The 22,378-nt window shown below is 49.1% G+C and overlaps 1 protein-coding gene across 7 annotated transcripts in view; it reads right to left on the bottom strand.

Moving 5' to 3' along the window:
• Positions 1-22,378, bottom strand: part of CALCR (calcitonin receptor) — an 89,357-nt gene that overhangs the window by 35,210 nt on the left and 31,769 nt on the right. For 4 of the 7 annotated variants that reach the window (XM_064166813.1, XM_064166816.1, XM_064166818.1 and 1 more), the window contains one exon: positions 5,771-5,858. In XM_064166813.1, the coding sequence (XP_064022883.1) occupies positions 5,771-5,818 (48 nt within the window). In that variant the 5' untranslated portion in view covers positions 5,819-5,858. Of the gene's footprint in view, positions 1-5,770; positions 5,859-9,697; positions 9,779-22,378 lie in introns of all 7 variants that reach the window. The other 3 variants (XM_064166815.1, XM_064166812.1, XM_064166814.1) reach the window with 2 other exon arrangements.

Genomic DNA, 22,378 nt, shown 5'->3' with positions numbered 1-22,378 from the left:
AGGTGGTGGAGTTGCTGTGCCTGGAGGTGTTGAAGCCAAGCCTGGCTGGGGCACTTAGTGCCATGGTCTGGTTGGTTGGGCAGGGCTGGGTGCTAGGTTGGGCTGGCTGAGCTTGGGGGTCTCTTCCAACCTGCCTGATTCTATGATTCTGCTGCAGGGAAAAGAAGGCATTTGGAGCTCTCTTCCCTTTTGTTTTTCCCCTCCTTCCACTGCCTACAGTAATTATGCACCACTTAGTGTTGAGCTCAGTTAAAATCTATTCAACTCCTGGGTGCTCAAACTGCCTGCTATTGATTTCATTTGGCACAATACTCAGCTGGCACAATCCTCTTAAAACTGCTGTGTGTAGTCACCACCTTGTGGGTCACCAAACTTCTGTGCTTCCATTGGAGCTACTTTGCACAGCTTTCAGTGCTAGGACAGAGAGAAAAATCCCTGTGATGGCTTAGGATGCTCACTAGTGCAGAGTCATCACACGGTGTAAGGTTGGCAGCTGGACCTGGTGATCCTGGAAGTCTTTTCCAGCCATCATCATAGAATCATAGAATCAGCCAGGGTTGGAAGGCACCACAAGGATCAGTCAGTTCCAAACCCCCTGCCATGGGCAGGGACACCTCACACTAGATCAGGCTGTCCACAGCCTCATCCAGCCTGGCCTTAAACACCTCCAGGGAAGGCTTCCACCACCTCCGTGGGCAACCCCTTCCAGGCTCTCACCACCTTCATGCTGAAGGGCTTCTTCCTAACATCCAGGCTGAATCTCCCCATTTCTAGCTTTGTTCTACTCCCCCCAGTCCTATCATTACCTCACATCCTAAAAAGTCTCTCCCCAGCTTTCTTGTCGCCCTCTTAAGACACTGAAAGGCCACAATGAGGTCACCTGGGAGCCTTCTCCTCTCCAGACTGCACAGCCCCAACTCCCTCAGTCTCTCCTCACAGGAGATTCTCCGATCCCATACGACTTAGCCTGCAGCTCCTGGCAGTTGTTTAAAGAAGCAGGAGGCTATCAGCCACAGCAGATGAACCCATGGCACATGTCATGGGAAGCAGCTCCTGAATCTTACAGTTCTTTACCACTGCTGCAGGACTTGCTCAGAGGATGAGCAGCCCGAAGCAAACTGCAGGCTCCAAGGAAGGCTGCAGAACACCTCATGGATTTGGACCTGCAGCTTTGTCCTCTTGCAAGAGGCCTCTCTAGCAAAACAGCTGCATAGCAACACTCTTTGTTTCTTTAAAAAGCAAAGAGAGAGACAAAAAGTGCTGCCCATCCCTGAAAGTGTGAACAGATCAGAATGCAGCACTCCCCTCCCGACTCTCAAGTTCTCAGGCTAATTCTCACCACAGTAACCCAGCAGCAGCTTCTCTCTATCAGGTTTCCTTAGGTGAGAAGAGCTCCAGAACTCCCAAGTCCATTTCCTTACATCTTGAAGCCACCCACAGCTACAAAGGGAAATGTGCACTTCAAAACAACAGCTTCCAAAGGCATCAGCTCAGGTGATGAGACCCAGGGGGATCTCATCATCCAGGGCTTGGGAAGCCCTGGGGCTCCCAGTGGTGCCAGAGAGCACCCAAAGCTCTGGGCAAAGGAGGCTGTGACAGATCTTCAGCAGCTTCTCTGGCTCACCCGAGGGTGGGAGCTGCTCTGGAGCAGATTCTCGAAGGGCTGCTATTTAAGCAGGAAAAGGCTTGTGCTCACAGCTTTGGAGACTCCTGGGGAAAGCTGCTGAGCTGGGAAGGTGGCAGGAGCCCAAGGGGTCCATGGCCACCCCACCCCAACAACTCATATTCTGTTCCCAGCTGGGAGGATCGAATATTGGAAAGCATCCAATGGATGCCCAAGTGGTGGAGAGCATCCAATAGATGCCCAAGTGGTGGAGAGCATCCAATAGATGCCCAAGTGGTGGAGAGCATCCAGTGGATGCCCAAATGGTGGAGAGCATCCAATAGATGCCCAAATGGTGGAGAGCATCCAATGGATGCCCAAGTGGTGGAGAGCATCCAATGGATGCCCAAGTGGTGGAGAGCATCCAATGGATGCCCAAGTGGTGGAGAGCATCCAATAGATGCCCAAGTGGTGGAGAGCATCCAATAGATGCCCAAATGGTGGAGAGCATCCAATGGATGCCCTAGTGAGGGCAAGCATCCACTGGATCCCCATGTGGGGGCAAGCATCCAATGGATGCCCAAGTGAGGGATGATGGTGGAATACATTTTACTAACTGTCTTCTGGAGGCTTGAACCCAGCAGAGCTGTGCTGCAGAACCCCTCAGGTTTTGCAGATAATGAGAATCCAAATTAGTCTTTCACAGAAGTATTTCTCCATGTTTTGTGAATGGAATTCCTCAGGAGCTGTCAGTAGGCAGCAGACTCTGTGCAGCTTAGTGGCTGAGGCTTGGTAACAATTTGACAGATGAGGTCTCACTGAACTTGTACAATTTGTTTTTTGACTCAAAATTAATTCATTCCAAAATGCAATCTTGGTCTAATGGATCTAATTGAATACCAGCATGGTCCTCAGCTGGAGCATCCTTTTGCCTTCAGTGGTTGGCTCAGGAGAACAAAACTGGAGTGTGTGAGAAAAGCTGCTCCATCAATCCTCATTTAACAGGATAAGATCAAACTCCCATCTGGAGGCAGCAGAGGACAATTGCTACCTGACAAAATCATACAGGGACCTCTCTTGTATCAATGTCCTGCCAAATTGATTGTTCGCACAGGAAAGAGACTCAAGCTTATTTCTTCCTCCTCCTGCTCTGCAGCTTGTTGCCCCTGGACACAGTGTGCTGCTGCTCCATCTTTCTTGGGAAGAGAAGTGTGCACATAGCAGAGGAGTTAATTGCTCCAGCACACAGAGACTCACGTACTGGAAGAAACAGATCTCAGTCACATTCTGTTGCTCAACACCTAGAAAGCACCAGGAGTGAAGTGAGCCAAGAAATGATGAAAAGCTCACACATACACCCCACCAGGAGTGGGAGAGTTCAAAGGTTTGTAGACAACAGGGCAAGGATTAGCCCAGTCCTTCAGCTGCATCAAGAGCAGTGTGGGCAGCAGGGCAAGGGAGGGGATTCTGCCCCTTGGCTCTGCTCTCCTCAGACCCCACCTGCAGTCCTGGAGCACCCAGCACAAGAAGGACATGGAACTGTTGGAGCCAGTCCAGAGGAGGCCACCAAGATGCTCAGAGGGCTGCAGCAGCTCTGCTCTGAGGACAGGCTGAGAGAGTTGGGGCTCTGCAGCCTGGAGAAGAGAAGGCTTCCAGGAGACCTTGGAGTGGCCTTGCAGTATCTGAAGGGGGCTAGAGGAGGGCTGTGGAGGGACTATTGACAAGGTCTGGTAATTGAAAGTTTGAACTGGCAGAGGGGAGATTGAAAGTGAATGTTAGGAAGAAGTTGTTTGCAGTGAGGGTGGTGAGACACTGGCACAGATTTCCCAGGGAGGTTGTGGAGCACAGAATCACCCAATGTGATCTTTGAGGTGTTCAGGACCAGGTTGGATAAGGCCTTGAGTGACCTGTTCTAGTGGGAGGTGTCCCTGCCTATGGCAGGGGGTTGGAACTGGCTGATCCTTGAGGTCCCTTCCAACCTAAACCATTCTGTGATTCTATTCTAGGCTGACCTACAAGTCCCTGCTGCAGGCCAGAGCAGCGAAGATGCTCAGCAATGCTGATGACAGTTTCAGTTACCAAAACATTTACAGTCCTGTCACTTGTCTGCAAAAGAAAAATCATCTGGGACTGTCCCTTCAGCCAGCTTGCTGCAGGAAGAGTTGCTGCTCTTTTTCCAAGGCCCCTGCCAGACCCTGCAGATCAGCTGAGACTCAAACCCAGCTGCTCTCTGTCAGACTGCTGCGTTAGAGCCACCCCTGAGCAGGGGTGAGCACCCAGGCAGTGCACTGCTATGTGCATCCCTTGCAGGGCTCTGCACAAGGGTCACAAAGGGTCACAAATACCAGAAGACCCCAAAAAAACCTCAAGGCAGAAGAAATCTGCCAAGCACAGAGATGATTGTCCAAAACATTAACTGCTCTGGACAATTTGTTTTGAGACCTATGTAGCAAAAGTGCATTCAGTCTGCTCTGCTCTTTCTCCTGCTCTGCAGGAGGCTGTTCTCTGCTCTTCTTTTCTCTTTTCCATGACCTCACTGTTTTATTTTTGTTTCCTTCTATCATCAGTCTCTTGAGCTTTTCTATTTTCCTTCCCTCATTTTTTATCCATAGAAATTTAAGTGGCAAACAGCACTGTGGGCAAGTTGTGCTAAGCTGAGAGAAAAGGAAGTGTGGCCAGAGATGGAGAGAGGGGATCCTGCCCCTCTGCTCTGCTGAGACCTCACCTGCAGGGCTGTGTCCAGCTCTGGGGCCTCCAACACAAGAAGGACATGGGCCTGACGGAGCAGCTCCAGAGGAGGGCCACAAAAATGACCAGAGGGCAGGAACACCTCTCCTATGAAGACACGTTGGGAGAGTTGGGGCTGTTGAGCCTGGAGAAGAGAAGGCTCCCAGGAGACCTTAGAGAAGCCTTCCAGTAGCTGAAAGAGACCTCCAGGAAAGCTGGAGAGGGACTGTTTATGAAGGTCTGGAGCAACAGGGCAGAGGGCAAAGGTTTGAAACTAGAGCAGGATAGATTTAGATTGGACTTTAGGAAGTACTTCTTTACTAAGAGAGTGGTGGAACACTGGAACAGGTTGCCCAGGGAGGTGGTGAAGGCCCCATCCCTGAAGACATTCAAGGTCAGGCTTGAGGGAGCTCTGAGCAACCTGATCTAATTGGGAATGTCTATGCAGGGGGCCTGGACTAGATGACTTTCAAAGGTCCCTTCCAGCTCTCCTATGATTCTATGAGGCAAGAAGTAAACCAAGGAGAGCAGACTGTCTCCTGACACATCTACCCCTGTTTCTGTGACTATGTACAAGTCCATAGAGCCAGCAAGGGTGGGGACTGCTGGAGAGACAGGCACAAATGTTCCATGTTCAGGTGCTGGAAGAGATGAGAAGCAGAGGGGCACGATGAGGTGACCAACAAAAGAGAAGCAAAGCTTTCTTCAGGAGCACAAACAGTTTGGGAAGCAGGTGGCATCCAGCACCCAAGTTACTCACAGCAGGGCAGAGAGAGACCTGTTCCCAGCAGCATCACTTGGACATATTGTGATCCTGTTGCCATCGAGGCTCTGGGCTGTATTGTCCCTTCTGGCTACCTCTGATGTCTGTGATTTTATTCCAATGGCTACTAACTGGAGGTTTCATAATCAGAGAGTGGACTTTGAGGAGACACATTTAGCCAGGCAGGAAAGAACTTACTCCAAGTTTAGAACAAGAGTTACTCTCTGCAGACACTGAAATAACTCCAGTGTCCATATGAAACAGTTGAGAAGAGCATTTGAAGTGAATCATTGAACTTCATACTGTTCTCTTCTCTTTCAGTTGCCTTCCTAAGAGCTATAAACAGAAAATCCACAATTCCTTCCAGAAATGTTAAACCAAGGAAGTTTTCAAACACACAATTTCCAACTCACTGATAGGTGGTGGCCTCTACAACACAGGAAGGAAAATCACATGCACCAACCTCTTCAGACTTGCAGTTCTGCCCCACCAAGAATCAATGCTTTCAAGTTCACTATTTAGAAGCTTAACTACCTCACTTTGGAGATCCAGCAGTAAAAGAACTTCCTTCTTCACCTGTGCAGCATAACAAATACCAGCCAGCCCTCATTTTGCTGACCATAAGCAGAGGTTAAGCTTGGCAGGGATGAGGAGCAGCTCAGTTTTCTCATACTTACAATTAGAAGGATGATCAGTAAGAAGCAACTATGGGTGGGCTTTTTCATTGTGGATTCCTCCTGGAGTCACCCGCTGGAGCTGACCCTTCTGGGAATTAAACAAAACCAAAAGCAGTATTAAGACTTGATCTGATGAGGTGAATTCCTTCTCCCTTTGTGTGTGAGCACCTTCAAGACTCACTACAAGGAAGATATTGAGCTGAAAGGTGGCACAGAGAATCAGAGAAGCCCAGAATCAGCCTGACCACTAACTCAGCACCGGCAGGTCGCCGCTAAACCATGCAGCTCAGCACCACAGGAATTTAATCAGAAGGGTTAGGGGATAGGTTGGACTTGATGACCTTAGAGGTCTTTTCCAACCTGGTTAATTCTGTGATTCTGTTTAGCCTGGAGAAGAGGAGGCTGAAGGGAAACCTTCTGGCTCTCTACAACTCCCTGAAAGGAGGTTGGACTCTAGTGGAGGTTGGGCTCTTCTGCCTAGGAACAAGTGATAGGAGAGGAAATGGCCTCGAGTTGCAGCAAGGGAGGTTTAGGCTGGATAGAAGAAGAAATTTCTTGACTGAGAGAGTTCTCAAAGCCTGGCACAGGCTGCCCAGGGAGGTGGTTGAATCCCCAACCCTGGAGGTGTTTCCAAGAGGCAGATCTGTGGTGCTGAGGGCCATGGCTTAGCACCAGCCTTGGGCAAGTTAGAGAATGGTTGGACTGGATGAGCTTAAAGGTCTTTCCCAACCAGCACAGTTTGATGCTTCTCTGAAGGCCTTTGCCTTGCAAGCTGTTGACAGGTTTCAGATACACCTTGCTTCCCACAAATGGCACAGAGATCAAGCTGGCATTGCCAGCTAGAAATCATAATAAAAATCAATAGCAGCTGAAGGTGGCTGTCATACATCTGCTGCTTCTGCACTCTGTGCTGGGAGAGCCTGCAGCACTCTGCTGGCTTCCACTGGAGCTGCAGGTGAGCCTTACCCTCAGCAGATGTTGTGAACATTTGTTCTGGTGTCCTAAAGAGTGAGCTAAGTTATTTCTTGCTCTCAGCCCTCCTCATAAAAAAATCCATCTGTAAAATACTCAACAGATTCTTTTCTCCTCCATCAGCTGTGACAACTCTGCCATGTGATGCTACATATGAGTAACAATTCTTTCCCACACCAAATCTCACACAGCCTTGACAATTGTAGTCTGTGATCTTCTAGCCAGAGGCAGGGCTGGTATGGCACAGAAGAGCCAGCTCCTCTTCCTCCTTCCTCTTTCACAGGAGTCTTTCCCAGTGACATTGATTTCAACAGCTGCCAAGTGACAACATTCTAAGAACCCAGGTATGAAAGCCTGGACTGAGAGGTGACTTTTCTCTACTTGCAGCAGTCTTGGAGATGATTTCCTCTCAGGGAAGCAAATGCTCAATTGTTACTCAAGCAGACCACCATTAATTTCCATTAGTTTGCCAAACTGTGTCCTGTAGAGCTGTGCTAGCACATTGAAACCATCAGCTGTGGCAAATAGGCAATTCAAGAGCTACACAGACCAAGTGACCAAATAAATCTCCTCAATTTGGATTCATTTAAAGTCAATAAATGGATTCATTTGGATGAGGTAGGAGCTGCAGTATCAGAGGATTCATTCTCCCACTGCAAACCACTCAGCAGGAAAGGGTTGGTTTAGCTCAGGCTTCCCTTTAACCAAATCCTTGCCAATAAACTGAACAAAACTCACAAAATCACAGAATCAGAATGTCAGGGCCTGATACAAAGCATAGCAGTGCAGAAGGTTCTTCTGAGAGCCAATGGAAGCCTCTCCTGGTGCAACTTGAGGCTGTTTTATTCCTAACATCCACATCTAACCCAAACTTTGAGAAGTTCTCAATGTCAAAAGCTTTCAAGTTATGCAACAAGGAAATTGGAAAGGAGGTGTGTAGTGGGGGGGGAACTTGGTCACTTCTCCCTAGTGTCAAAGGATAGAACAAGAGGAAATGGCCTAAAACTGTGCCAGGGGAGGGTTAGGTTGAATAGGAAAAAAAATGTGAGAAATTAGGAAAAATATAGGTTGAATAGGAAAAGTTTAGGAAAAATAGGGAAAAAATAGAAAAATATAGGAAAATGATAGGAAAAAATAGGAAAATGTTAGGGAAAAATAGGAAAAAATTAGGAAAAATAGGAAATATTAGAAAAATATGAAAAAATATGAAAAAGGGGAAAAGTGGGAAAATGAGGAAGGAAAAATTTTAAAAATAGGAAAAAATAGGGAAAAAAATAAAAAATAAAAATAGGAAAATTCAGGAAAAACAGAAAAAACTAAGAAGTATTAGGAAAATAGGAAAATATTTGGGGGAAAATAAGAAAAATAGGTAAATTTAGAAAAAATAGCAAAAAATTAGGAAAAAATCAGGAATTTTTTTGAGAAATAGGAAAAAACAGGAAAAAATTAAAGAAAATATAGGAAAAAATAAGATAATTAGGGAAAATTAGGAAAAAATGAGGAAAAACGAGAAAAAATGTAGGAAAAATGTAGGAAACAAAATCTTTCCTGAAAGAGTGACCAGAGATTGGCACAGGCTGCCCAGGGGAGCAGTGGAGCTCCCATCCCTGGAGCAATTCAACAAAGGTGTGGACAGAGCTCCTAGCACCATGGTGCTCTGAGGCTGAAAGTTGGACTCAATGGTCTTAGAGGTGTCCTCTAACAGAGACAATTCTATGGTTTGAGAAAAGCAGCAGGCAGCTGTGGAACAAAGCAGAAGAGTCAAACCTAGAGCAGAGCATTGCTGCTATTCTAGGAAGGCTGGGATAAGGGGATTAAATGAAACAGCTCTGACTCATGCCCTGCCACGCCAGAGATGAAAGCAAGGAGGCTGCAGGGATGCCAAGTTCATCCCTGAACATCCTCCCGGCAGAAAGCTTCCATGTGGCTGTGCTGCTCTGTGAAGCTGTGCTGAACATCTCACACAGGAGAACAAGAGCACTTTAGCTTTTTAGGCAGAGCTGGGAAAAGCCTTTTGGAAAGCACTTGCTGCTTTTGGAGGAGTCTGCAGTGGTGCTTGGAAAAGCAGCAAGTGTGCAATGGTCTGATCTTGGTGACACTGCAGCTTGAGCCCATGCAGAAGGTTGGGATGAACATTCCCCTTCAAAGAGCTGCAGACATTCCTGCCTGCACACACGCAGAGTGCCAAGCACAAATAGAGTGCTTGGGGGTGGTGGTGGATGAGAAGCTCAACAGGAGCCAGCAATGGGCACTTTCAGTCCAGAAAGCTCTGGGAAAAAGGGGTGATGGATTCAAACTGGAAGGAGCTGGGCTGAGACCAGCCACGAGGAAGCAGTTCTGGCCCATGGGAGTGGTGAGGCACTGGGACAGGTTGCCCAGAGCTGCTGTGGAGGCTTCAAGCCTGGAAAAGTTCAAAGGCAGGTTGGGGGTGGGAGCTGGGCTGGGAGGAGGTGTCTGTGTCCATGGCAGGTGGGGTGGAACTAGATGATGTCTGAGCTCCCTTTGAAGCCAAATCACTTCACGATTCTGCAATTCCAGCATCCCAACTTGTCTCACTCTGATGGACAGACAGCATGCACTCAGCAGCACACCAGGAAACATCCTACCAAGTATCTGAGCTCAGTGGATGTCCTGTATCCTATCAACTGTCTGAGCAAGAAGATAATGACAAAGCAGATCACAGAATCACAGAATGTCAGGGGCTGGGAGGGACCTCGAAAGCTCATCCAGCCCAACCCCCCCTGCCAGAGCAGGAGCACCTAGAGCAGATTACACAGGAACACATCCAGGTGGGGTTTGGCTATCTCCAGAGAAGGAGACTCCACACATTAAGAGTTAGGGAGCAGCAAATGCACGATGGAGGCTGACTACCAGGGCCTTCCTTTTCCCAGAGCCCAGATTCTTTCTGCATCACACAGGAGGAATCTGCACCTAACTACAAATGCTACCTCATACCTTACATTCTTCCCTCCTGCTTTTGGCTCAGCACTTGTTTGGTCCTGTATCTTGAGAGTCTGGTTCACATTTTCCTTTTGACTGGAAAGGAAAACAGTTATTTCACATTTATTTGTGGCCAGATTCTTCTCAGTTTTCCCTTTGATCCTTCCCCAGACAAACTCCCACTGCTCTTTTTCTTTCTTTTTTTTTATAACCATATATTCCTATGGACTGTTTGCATCAAATTTATGGGGTGGGCAAAACCCCAAGCACAAGAAAATGCTTTCTTATTCTCTCACTGGGTTTCTATCAATCATATCAAGTGTGAAAAATCCTGTGAGTGGGTTGTTCTAAATCAGAGGTGCACAGCACACATTGAAGGCATTTTGTTGCTCTCTGGTAGCAGCAGCAGAGGCTAAGCTGCAGCTGGATGGAGGTTTCATCTCTGCCCTGACAAAAATGAAGCTGGTTTGGAATTCTAACACTTCTTTTTTTCTCCCTCCCTGAGTTTGGTTATAATTTTATAGCAACTCTGCTAATAATGGACAGAAATCCTCTGTGGGGACAGGCTGAGAGAGTTGGGACTGTTCAGCCTGCAGATGAGAAGGCTCTGGAGAAACTTTACAGTGGCCCTCCATAGAATCAAGCAGGTTGGAAGAGACCTCTAAGCTCATCCAGTCCAACCTAGCACCCAGCCCTATCTAATCAACCAGACCGTGGCACTAAGTGCTCCATCCAGGCTTCGCTTCAGCACCACCAGAGACAGTGACTCCACCACCTCCCTGGGCCATGTTCCCTCACATTGGGTGTTTCTGTGCTCCACAACCTCCCTGGAGGTGTTCAAGGCCAGGCTGGATGAGGCCTGGAGCAAGTTGTGCTGGTGGGAGATGTCCCTGCCCATGGCAGGGGGTTGGAAGAGGATAATCTTGAAGGTCTCTCCCAACCCAACCCACTCTATGAATCTATGGATCTACAATTTCCTTCTGGCAGCAGGCCCAAGAGAGCTAAAGAGAGCTCCTCAAAGCACTCACTCCTATTGAGCTGCAAACCACAGCTCTGCTCTCTAAAGTTCCTTTCTGATTCATCTGTCAGAGCCTCGAGAGGAGTTTGTTTAGAAACAGTTTCACAGCTCTGAAATGGGTAACTCTGTTCTCTGTACATGCAGGCTAAAGTGAATCACCAGCACAGAACTCTTGCTCCAGCACCACCTGATGTACTTGATGCAATTTCCTGCCAGCGCTGTCCAACCAACCTGTGCGATCAGAAGTCTCCATGTCCAGTGCCACAACCTCTACCAAAGTAACTGCCCTGCAGCCCCACACTGAGCCCTTGCCTTAGAGACACGATATGAAGAATCTACAACCAAATGGGACAGATCCTCAGCCTTTAGCATAGGGAAGTGGGAGCTAATCCCACGCATCCCAGAGCTGTTGCTGCACATGAAGATCCCCTTTTCACAAGGACATGCAGCCACAGGACAAGGGACAATGGCTTTAAACTAGAGCAGGGTGGATTTAGGTTGGACATAAGGAGGAAGCTCTTCATAGTGAGGGTGCTGGAACACAGCAAAGGCTTGCCCAGAGAGGTGGTGGAGGCCCCAGCCCTGGAGCCATTCCAGGTCAGGCATGCTGGGGCTCTGAGCAAGCTCAGCTAGTTGGAGGTGTCCCTGCTGCCTGCAGGGGGGTTGAACAAGGTGACCTGGAGGGTCCCTTCCAACCTGATGCATTCCATGATTGTATAATTACCCTTTCATGCACAAGCTATGAGGATGAGGAGGGGACTGGAGCACTGCCTGGTGAGGAGAGGCTGAGGGCCCTGGGGCTGCTTAGTCTGGAGAGGAGAAGGCTGAGAGGGGATTTAATCAATGTCTATAATTATCTGAGGGCTGGGGGTCAGGAGCAGGGGGACAGGCTCTGCTCACCTGCTCCCTGGGATAGGACAAGGAGCAATGGATGGAAGCTGCAGCAGAGGAGGTTCTGTTCACTTTTTAAATCAAAGTGGAGAACTGAGAGAGTGATTTGCATTGGAATGGGCTGCCCAGGGAGGTGCTGGAGTCACCATCCCTGGAGGTGCTGAAGCAAAGCCTGGCTGGTTGATTGGCTGGGACTGGGTGCTAGGTTAGACTGGATGAGCTTGGAGATCTCTTCCAACCTGCTTGATCCTACGATTCTAAGCAGGCCAGCCCAATCCTGGTGAAGCTTTCAGAGTCTCACAGCAACATGCAGGCTGGCAAAGCCCCTCAGGATCACCAAGTCCCACCTATAACTCTACTCAACCAGACTCACCTTAAACCATATCCCTAAGCACCAGAAAGCACTACAGCACTTCCACACTCTGCAGTAAGGTGCAGGTGACTTCTTTGTCTTCTTCTCTGTAGTCTCCCTCTCTGGAGGGAGCCTGTATGCCTTCCAATGTGGCCTGCTGCAGGTGCCCCTGCTTTGGCAGGGCAGTTGGACTCAATGATCTGCAGAGCTCCCTCCCAGCCCACCCTACCCTGTGGTTCTACCACTGTTCCTGTGCCCTGTCTGGCTCAGATGAGACCCTTTCAACCTCCCTTCACCCCAGTCTTGGTGCTTTTCCTGCTTTTTTTTTCCCTGTCTGATTGCAAATAGTCCTTCCTGAACCCGATAAACTTGTCCAGAGAAGCCAATTATTGCAGTATGCATGTTCCTGCAAGGGGGGGTGGGGGGAGTTATTTCAATCAATTGGCATTGCCCACCAAAATAATGAGGCAGAAAAAGACATTTTGATACAAACAAGGCAGGCAACAGGAGAAGGAGCAGAGTGGCTCATTATCAGCCCTGCCTGATGCAGACTGGCAGGACAGCTACGCTCTCCCCTACCCACAGTTACTTAGGATACATCCAATAAACGAGAGCAATTTACTATAATGCAGTTTTATGAGATTGAATCCCTCAAATGAGCTACCTGTAGGATCCCCCATGAAAGAAATGATTGCATTGTGCCAGCAGCCTATTGTCAAGGGCTCTGGCCATAATTTGTTTGTTGGTTACAGCAAAAATGCCGATTTCATGGTTTAAAAAGAGTCCCCAGCACAGAAGTTGGATTTCTAGCAGAGATTTCCAATGCCCTTTAGAGCTATTTTGAAGGGAGCTTTTATTCATTGCTTTCACCTGGCCCATTATGTTCCTAGTGGAAACAATTTCCATCACAATTACTTTTGCTTTTTTTCAGGAGTGTTGCAGGCAAGAAGCTCTAATAAGCAAGCAGCACTCCGGAGTTCCAGTATTAATTCACAAGGTCTCTTATTTCCATATTTTACAGAGCATTCTAATAAGTGCAAAGAAATGCAGGGCCTGGCAATGTTCTTACTTAACGAGGTCAGGCCGAGGGGGCTGGGAGGTGGGATCAGCTTGAAGGAGAGAATCATAGAATGGGTTTAGGTTGGAAGGGACCTCAAAGCTCAGCCAGTTCCAACGCCCTGCCACAGGCAGGGATATCTCCCACTAGAACAGGTTGCTCAAGGCCTCATCCAACCTGGTCCTGAACACCTCCAGGGAGGTTGTGCAGCACAGAATCACTCAATGTGATCAAAAATCATCCAATCACATTGGATGCTTCTGTGCTCCACAACCTCCCTGGGCAACCTGTGCCAGTGTCTCACTGCAAACAACTTCTTCCTAACATCCACTTTCAATATCCCCTCTGCCAGTTCAAACCCATTGCCCCTTGTACTTTCATTACAAGACCTTGTCAATAGTCCCTCCACAGCCCTCCTGGAGCCCCCTGCACATACTGGAAGGCCACTCCAAGGTCTCCTCCAAGCCCTCTCTTCTCCAGGCTGCACAGCCCCAACTCTTGTAGCCTGTCCTCACGGCAGAGCTGCTGCAGCCCTCTGAGCATCTTTGTCGCCCTCTTCTGGACTGGCTCCAGCAGTTCCATGTCCTGCTTGTGCTGAGGGCTGCAGAACTGCACACAGGACTGCAGGTGGGGTCTGAGGAGAGGGGAGGAAAGGTGAGAGCCTGGAATGGGTTGCCCAGGTTGGTGGTTGAGGCCCCATCCCTGGAGGTGTTTAAGGCCAGGCTGGCTGAGGCTGTGGGCAGCCTGCTCTAGGGTAGGGTGTCCCTGCCCATGGCAGGGGGGTTGGAGCTGGCTGATCCTTGTGGTCCCTTCCAACCCTAACTGACTCTGTGATTCTGTGATTTTATGACTAGATGACCTTTGGAGGTCCCTTCCAACCAGGCCATTCTATATTTCTGTTACATATGTTCCTTTAGCTATAAATATGTTTTTGGAGATGCAAATCCCTCAGTGAGACCTTTGTGCATGACTTTACCATTTGGTAATAGAAGTGAAAGCACAATAAAGGCAATGGAATAAAGGAATATGAAAACAGAAATGAGATCAATGTCCTATAGCATGGAGCATTCACTGAGCACTCTGCCTAGTGAACCAGCTGGGGCAGAGAAACAACCAGGCAAATGATGAGGAAACATCTCAGTAGCAAACAGAAGACCAAAATATTGCATTTAGCAGGCTGGTAAGGGGAATAAATCTGAAAATGGGTGTTTTTTTTCTTGGAAGGAGGAGAAGGGAGGGTGGTGAGGCACTGGCACAGGTTGCCCAGGGAGGCTGTGGACCACAGAATCACCCAATGTGCTCAGAGATCACACTGGGTGATTCTGTGCTCCACAACCTCCCTGGAGGTGTTCAAGGCCAGGTTGGATGAGGCCTTGAGTGATCTGTTCTAGTGGAAGGTGTCCCTGCCTATGGTAGGGGGTTAGAACTGGATGAACTTTGTGGTCCCTTCCAACCTAAACCATTCTATGATTCTATTTCACCTGTTTGTACCTATTTTGAGGGCTCTCCTCCACTCCTTTCCCTTTGAAACCTCATCTTAACCTGCTGCTGAGACACTTCTCTTCCTTTTTGCATGAGAAAAAGTCCTGCAGAAGCAGGATGTTTTCAGAATAGAAACTTCACTGCTGAACTCTGGAGGCACAGATCAATAGCTGTTGAAAACTCTGCTCACTGCCATCTTCTGCTCTCATTAGCCCTCTTGACAGGTCCTCACAACGTTCCCTAAAGTGTTAAAAGGAGGGCAATGTGCTAAGCAAATCTCATTTGATTTTTCTGACCTCCTTCCCCTGTCTGCTCCCTGCAGTGCTCTTCTAAGGAGCAGGCTGAGTAATATCGGCCTGGACCTTTATTTGGAAAGCAGCCTGAGAGAAAAGGATGGAAGGTCTGGCACAAGGAGATGTTTTTAATCCTGTTAGCCATTACTTTTAGGACATTGTTCCCTGGAACAGGTGACTCAGACCTGGCTTTGGCTGTAGTTTTGGGACAAGGCATGAATTCTAATTTCTTAAGAGCTAAGCTGCATGCATGGATGCAAGGGGAGTGTCTGGCAGGGGGAAGCACACACACTCACTTTCAAGTGATGGTCTTCCAGAGGTCAGCTAATCCCTTTCCTTGTCCTCATGTAGGCTTTGAGCACCACAAAGCCCATCAGGAAGGGCTTCCTCTCTCTCTCTGCAAACCACTCTGCCTTTCTCTGAAGTTTTGGAGGGTGCTTTTCCCATGGAGAATGCACCCAGCCTCTATCAGCTGGCTAAATACTGTGTTTTGCTATGAGATTCAGCCAGACCATGTGCTGGGCCCTGCACTTAGGTCACAACAACCCCATGAATCCTCCAGGTTTGGGACAGAGCAGCTGGAGAGCTGCATGACAAATAAAGACCTTGGGGTGTTGGTTGGCAGCAGGCTGAAGGTGAGCCAGGGTGTGTCCAGGAGGCCACCAGCATCCTGGCCTGGGTCAGCAATAGTGTGGCCAGCAGGACCAAGGATGTGATTGTGCCCCTGAACTCAGCACTGGGGAGGCCACACCTGGAGTGCTGGGTTCAGCTTTGGGACTCTCATTCCAAGAAAGACATTGAAGTGCTGGAGCAGATCCAGAGGAGGACACCAAAGCTGAAAGTGTCTTATCTTCTCCAGACCCCTCACCAGCTTTGCTGCCCTTCTCGGGACCTGCTCCAGCAACTCGATGTCTTTCTTGGAGTCAGGGCTCCAAAACTGAACAGATTGGGTTTTCCTACTGAGTATTTCCTTCTTTAGACTTCTGAAAGTGTTTCAGTCCTTCTGTAACCCAGAAGAAGTCAGCTCCCTGAACACTCTCTGCACAAGGGGAGCAGAGGCCATGCGCTGTGTTAGAAACATAATCCCAGTAAGCCCATGCACTGCTGCTGGCTTCTTCTGACTTGTTGTGATCAGCCTTGGCAGCACTCTGGTTTGCTGTCCCCTCTAGCAGCTCAAGGCGTTTTCACCTAACATAGGCAGGTTGAATTTATAAGCATGGAACAAAAAGGTGGAGAAAAAACCCAGGACCAACCCTCCCTCCCCCCCACTGCAGCTAACTTCTGCAATCTCCATCCACCACTATTCACCTTCCTACTGTGGAATAGCAAAGTACTGGCAGATCTGATGCTCCTGGCTAAACTCTCCTCAGCCTTTACAGATTTCACTGGGCTCCTGCTGAGATTGGCTTTAGGACTAAGTAAAGACATTAGGAGTTGGCCCTTGTCACGCAGCCTCCTTTGTCAGAACACAAAGTGGCATTAGGAGTAGCTGCTTGCTGGTAATCAGAATGCAAAAGCTGGAGTAGGACTTCATTACAGCATTTGTTCTCCTGAAAGGAGCTGAAAGCATTCCTGCAGAACCCTTAGGACTGGAGGTTTTACTCTCCAGGCTCTCCTTTCAGGCACAGGTTCATCTGTGATGTCAGGGATCCAGAACAGGTAGCCTTGATGAGTGGAACTCTTGTTGGCATTGCCCACAAGAAATTCCTTGTGTGTTGTGGGGTTTGAGCTTCTCATTGTTCAGCCCAACCACTGTTACAATTAATTCAGTCACAACAACCCCAGGGGTGCTCCAGGCTTGGACACCCTACCCCAGATCTGGCTGGCCACAGCCTCATCCAGCCTGGCCTTAAACACCTCCAGGAACAGGGCCTCAACCACCTCCCCATTCCAGGGTCTCACCACTCTCATGGTGAAGAACTTCCTCCTCATGTCCAGCCTGAACCTACCCAGCTCCAGTGCTGCTTCCTTCCCCCTAGTCCTATCACTCTCTGATATCCTGAAAAGTCCTGCCCCAGCTGTTTTGTAGGCCCCCTTCAGGTATTGAAAGTTGATGCCAGCAGGACTGTTGCTGTTCTCTGAAGTGCAGCTGTCACTTAGCACTGTTTGCCTTTCACTCCTCACATCTGCTGAAAGGCAGAGGTTGGACTTCAGAGAGGAAGGAAGAAGGTTAGAAGTGACTTCTGATGTTGGAGGTGGTTCAGCTTTTGTACTCTTAATAGCAGGCAAAAAGAGCAATGCTTTATCTTACTGGATTCCTGTAATGCTCCAATTACAGGGGAAACTGTTGCTGAGTTTGTTGCTCTGAAGGACTCTAATCTAGTGTTTCACCTAATTAAATTCTAGCAGGATAAAAGCAAGCCCTGCTCCCGGGAGATAAGGCCGGGGGCATATCTCCGCACCGCTGACTCAAAGACAAGGCTTGAAGTAACCAAGCAGGAGTTCTGATCAAGCTGTCTTCTCTCTGGACATGCCTTTCCTCTCTCTAAATTGTCTCACCTCTCTTGGTGTAACCTTGACTGGCCCAGCCTCAGTGAAGAAGAATGCCAAGTGGCTCCCTCAGGGGTCAGTGCTGGCACCAGTGCTGTTTAACTGCTTTGGCAGCAACATGGACAGAGGAAACAGAGCAGCCTCAGCAAGAGTGCAGATGGCACCAGGATGTGTGGCAGAGTCGACTTGCTAGAGGGCAGGGATCCATCCAGAGGGACCTGGACAGGCTGCAGAGGTGTGCCCAGGCCAACCTCATCACATTCAACATGGCCAAGTGTAAGGTCTTGCACATGGGTGGGTGAAGATCTTCCTCCTCACGTCCTGTCTGAACCTCCCCACCTCCAGCTTTGCTCCATTCCCCCCAGTCCTGTCACTCCTTGAGAGCCTAAAAAATCTCTCCCCAGCTTTTTTGTAGGCCCCCTTCAGATACTGCAAAGCCACAAGAAGGTCACCTCAGTCACCTAGTCCAATGCTCTCTGCAGCAAGCAGGGACATCAATACATCAGAAAGGCAATCTGGGGTCATTTTGGTTTGGATATGCCCAGAAACAAATATTTCCTTTCACTAGTGCTGGTGCTAACTGATGAAGAAAGCTTCCTTCCAACTAGGTATCAGTTGTCTGTAAGTGTGATATACTCAGAGCCCACAGCACTGCAACAGATGACACATTCAGAAAGGGCTAAACCATGTCAGGAGGCTGAAGGAATGGTTGTTGACAAAGCACTTGCAGAGATCTGCATGATTCTATCATAGCTGAGAGCACTTGAGCCACAAGAGGAGCTAGGAAGTCCATTAACAACTTCAAACTGATTTAATCTGAAGCAAATAGGGATGCTAAATGCCAGGAGTGAGTCCAGTGGAAGAAGGGAGGGAGGTGAAGGGCATGGCTTTAATGCTTTCTACTTGTGGGCACCTTGCAAATCAGAAGGGTGAGTAAATTCTGGAGGACAAGCAGGACATGGAACTGTTGGAGCCAATCCAGAGGAGACCTTGGAGTGGCCTTTTGGTATCTGAAGGGGGCTACAGGAAGACTGTGGAGGGACTGCTGACAAGGTCTGGTAATGACAGAGGAATGGGTTTAAATTGGCAGAGGGGAGATTCAAAGTAGATGTTAGGAAAGGGTTCTTTGCAGTGAGGGTGGTGAGACACTGGCACAGGTTGCCCAGGGAGGTTGTGGAGCACCAAATCACTGAATGTCACTGAAGAGCCTTCTCCTCTCCAGACTGCACAGCCCAAACTCCCTCAGTCTCTCCTCACAGCAGAGCAGCTCCAACCCTCTGACCATCCTCATGGCCCCTCTCTGGACACCTTCCAGCACCTCCATACCCCTCTTGTCCCAGGGGCTCCAGAATTGGATGCAGTGCTCTGGGTGGTATCTCACCAGTGCAGAGCAGAGGGGGAGGATCACTTCCCTCACCCTGCTGCCCACACTTCACTTGCTGCTGCCCAGGCTCTGGCTGCTCTCTGGGCTGCAAGAGCACACTGACAGCTCAGACTGAGCTTCTCATCCACATGGAGTTATGCCCATGTGGGATAGGGTCACCTGTGGCAGACATGGCTGAGTGATAGCTCATGCAGCCAAAGGGAGCTACAGACCTGCCCCCCACACTTGTTTTTGACTTGTTCAGCAATACCTTCCTAGTAAAGCTCTGCAAATCATTTTCTTGCTTTTCAGGAGGAGAATGACCATGTTGGAAGTGTTCTGACAGATCACTGGAGACAACAAAACCTTCTCATTGTTTTCCAAGCAATCCAAAGTACTCCCAGAACATGTTTAAAAGCTGCAGAGATGTGATGCTGAGGGACACAGTTTAGCACCAGACTTGGCAGTTAGATAACGGTTGGACTGGATGAGCTTAAAGGTCTTTTCCAACCAAAATGATTCCACTCCTCCTTTCAGGGAGTTGTAGAGAGCCAGAAAGTACCCCCTCAGTCTCCTCTTCCCCAGACTAACCAATCCCAGTTCCCTCAGCTGCTCCTCCCCAGCCTTGCTCTCCACAGCCTTCAGCCTTTCTCTGGACCTGCTCCGGCCCCTCGGTGTCCTCCCAGTGGTGAAGGGCCCAAGACACAACACTGAAGTGCAGCCTCACTAATGCCAAGTACAGAGGCAAAACGATGAATGCCTCATCTCAGCCATTCTTGATGCCTCCCATTGAGCACTGAGCTGAATAAGAAGTGCTACCTCCTGGCAGGCAGCCCCTGGGGGAGCAGAAGTGAGAACCCCAGAGTTTTTCCATGCAAAGAATTAAAAACTTCTCACAGGGCTTTAAAGAAATTACTTCTGATTTAGAGTGACTCAGGCTCTGGACAACAAATGTAGGCAGCTGATTAACATCAGCCATGGATGCAGAGCTCAGGAATCATAGAATCACAGAATCAAGCAGTTTGGAAGAGAGCTCCAAGCTCAGCCAGTCCAACCTAGCACCCAGCCCTGCCCAACCAACCAGACCATGGCACTAAGTGCCCCAGCCAGGCTTGGCTGCAACACCTCCAGCCACAGCCACTCCACCACCTCCCTGGGCAGCCCATTCCAATGCCAATCACTCTCTCTGCCAACAACTTCCTCCTGACATCCAGCCTAGACCTCCCCTGGCACAACTTCAGACTCTGTGCCCTTGTTCTGTTGCTGGGTGCCTGGCAGCAGAGCCCAACCCCACCTGGCTACAGCCTCCCTTCAGGCAGCTGCATGCAGCAATGAGCTCTGCCCTGAGCCTCCTCTGCTGCAGGCTGCACCCCCCCAGCTCCCTCAGCCTCTCCTCACAGGGCTCTGCTCCAGGCCTCTCACAGCTTTGTCGCCCTCCTGTGGACACCTTCCAGCACTGCGTCTATCGAATTAAGTGTCCCAGAACTGGACACAGCACTGCAGGGGTGGCCTGAGCAGTGCTGAGCACAGGGGCACAAGAACCTCCCTTGTCCTGCTGCCCACACTGCTCCTGAGCCAGCCCAGGATGCCATTGGCTCTGCTGCCCACCTGGGCACTGCTGCCTCATCTTCAGCTCCTCTCTCCCAGCACCCCCAGGTCCCTCTCTGCCTGGCTGCTCTCAGCCACTCTGTCCCCAGCCTGTGGCACTGCTTGGGGTTGTTGTGGCCAAAGTGTAGAACCCTGCACTTGGCCTTGTTCAATCTCATCCCATTGGCCTCTGCCCACCCATGCAGCCTGTCACAGAACTTGAACACAGAACTTGACTGAAAACAGAAATCCTGCCTAAAGCTCTGTCCTGACACCTGCAAGGAAGAGCCTCCAGTGATGAGAAAAACTCCTCTCCCTGCACTCCTGAGCCACAAGCACTCTATTCCCCCCCCCCCTCTTTAATTTGTTGTGGAGATGGAAAGGAGGCTTCTTAGCACTGCCATGCCAGTGCATTCAAATCAGTTGTCAACAAGGCCCCTTGGACTGGGAGGCACATTTGCATGCTATTTGGAGCTGCTGCACACGCAGCAATTTGAAGCCTCTAATCCATGCTTCTCTATTCCCAAGAAGAGAAGGACATATTTCCCAGATCAAAACAAAACCAGCAAAGCTAAAAAAACCAAACAAACAATCAACTTCTGGAACATACTGGGGGCTGCAATGTAAATCTCTGAGGCAGGTAGTAAACTCCAGTGTTGACAGATGATTTCCAGCTGAGTGGTTTTTAATTACACAAAGGACCCTCTGCTGAGTTTCCTTAAAGAGAGAGGTCAGGTTTCCACCAGGGATAATCAAGACATTGGTTGTGGATTGGCCAGTTCAGATTAGTCACTGTCCACATAGCCAGAACTGTTTCCAGCTCTGCAGCCCCTATTACAGGAAAGATGTGGACCTTCTGGAACATCCAGAGGAGGGCCATGAGGATGAGCAGAGGGCTGTAGCTGTGTGGCTACAGGGACAGGCTGAGACAGTTGGGGCAGTTCAGTTTGGAGAAGAGAAGGCTCTGAGGAGACCTTATTGTGGCCACCAGTATCTGAAGGGGGCTACAAGAAAGCTGGGGAGGGACTTTTTAGGCTGTCAGGTAGTGATAGGACTGGGAGGAATGGAGCAAAGCTGGAAATGGGGAGATTCATATTGGATGTTAGGAAGAAGTTCTTCAGCATGAGGGTGGTGAGACACTGCCCAGGGAGGTGGTGGAAGCCTCATCCCTGGAGGTGTTTAAGGCCAGGCTGGATGTGGCTCTGTGCAACCTGATCTAGCATGAGCTGTTGTTCAACTACCTGAAAGGAGGTTGCAGCCAGGTGGGGTTGGGTTATCTGCCAGGTACCCAGGGACAGAACAAGAGGACTCAGCCTCAAGCTGTGCCAGGGCAGGTTCAGGCTGGATGTTAGGAAGAACTTCTTTCCAAAGAGAGTGATTGGCACTGGAATGGGCTGCCCAGGAGGTGGTGGAGTTGCCGTCCCTGGAGGCATTTAAAAAGAGGCTGGATGAGGCACTTAGTGCCATGGATTAGTTAATTAGAAGGGTTAGGTGACAGATTGGACTTGATGATCCCAGAGGTCTTTTCCAACCTGCTTAATCCTGCGATTCTGTGTCCCTGCCCACAGCCTGGAGCATGAACCTTCAGGTCCCTCCCAACCTTTACAATTCTGTAAATCTATGAAATTTAGAGGATGAGAGTGACTGAAACTTTGGGCATTAACTCTACCAAGAGAATCCCACCCTGAGGAACTGAAATGTCCTCAGCAGAGAAAGGTTCCATCAAAACCTGCTTGAGACATTTCATCCAATCCTTTCTTACGAGCACAGGATTCATAATCTTCTCTAACCCAAACCTAAACACTTTGATTAGAGGGTTTTAAATCTTTAAAAAAACAACTTCTTAGGGAATTAAGAAGAAAATAAGTGATGAGGAAGAAATGTGGAGCTTTGCTTTTAACATAAGATGAGCTTTGAAAAACAGAAGACACTGAAGAAAGAAAAAAAATGCTGCAGAGCTGAACAGAAATTGTTGAAGCTGCTCTCATAGTTTCAGTTCTCTTTGCTGTGCCAGGCTGGAAAATTCTGTGGTCTTAACAGTGGAACTGCCATAAAACCAGGAAAGAAATGTTTAGAGTGATTGATGGATTTTGGAAGGAGGGTTTGCAAGTGGAACAGGTTGCCCAGAGAGCTGGTTGAGGCCCCATGCCTGGAGGTATTTGA

The sequence above is a fragment of the Pogoniulus pusillus genome, chromosome 28, assembly GCF_015220805.1.
Source record: "Pogoniulus pusillus isolate bPogPus1 chromosome 28, bPogPus1.pri, whole genome shotgun sequence".
Classification (NCBI taxonomy): domain Eukaryota; kingdom Metazoa; phylum Chordata; class Aves; order Piciformes; family Lybiidae; genus Pogoniulus; species Pogoniulus pusillus.
Note: the sequence above shows the minus strand (reverse complement) of the source record. Positions and strands in the feature narration are given on the sequence as shown.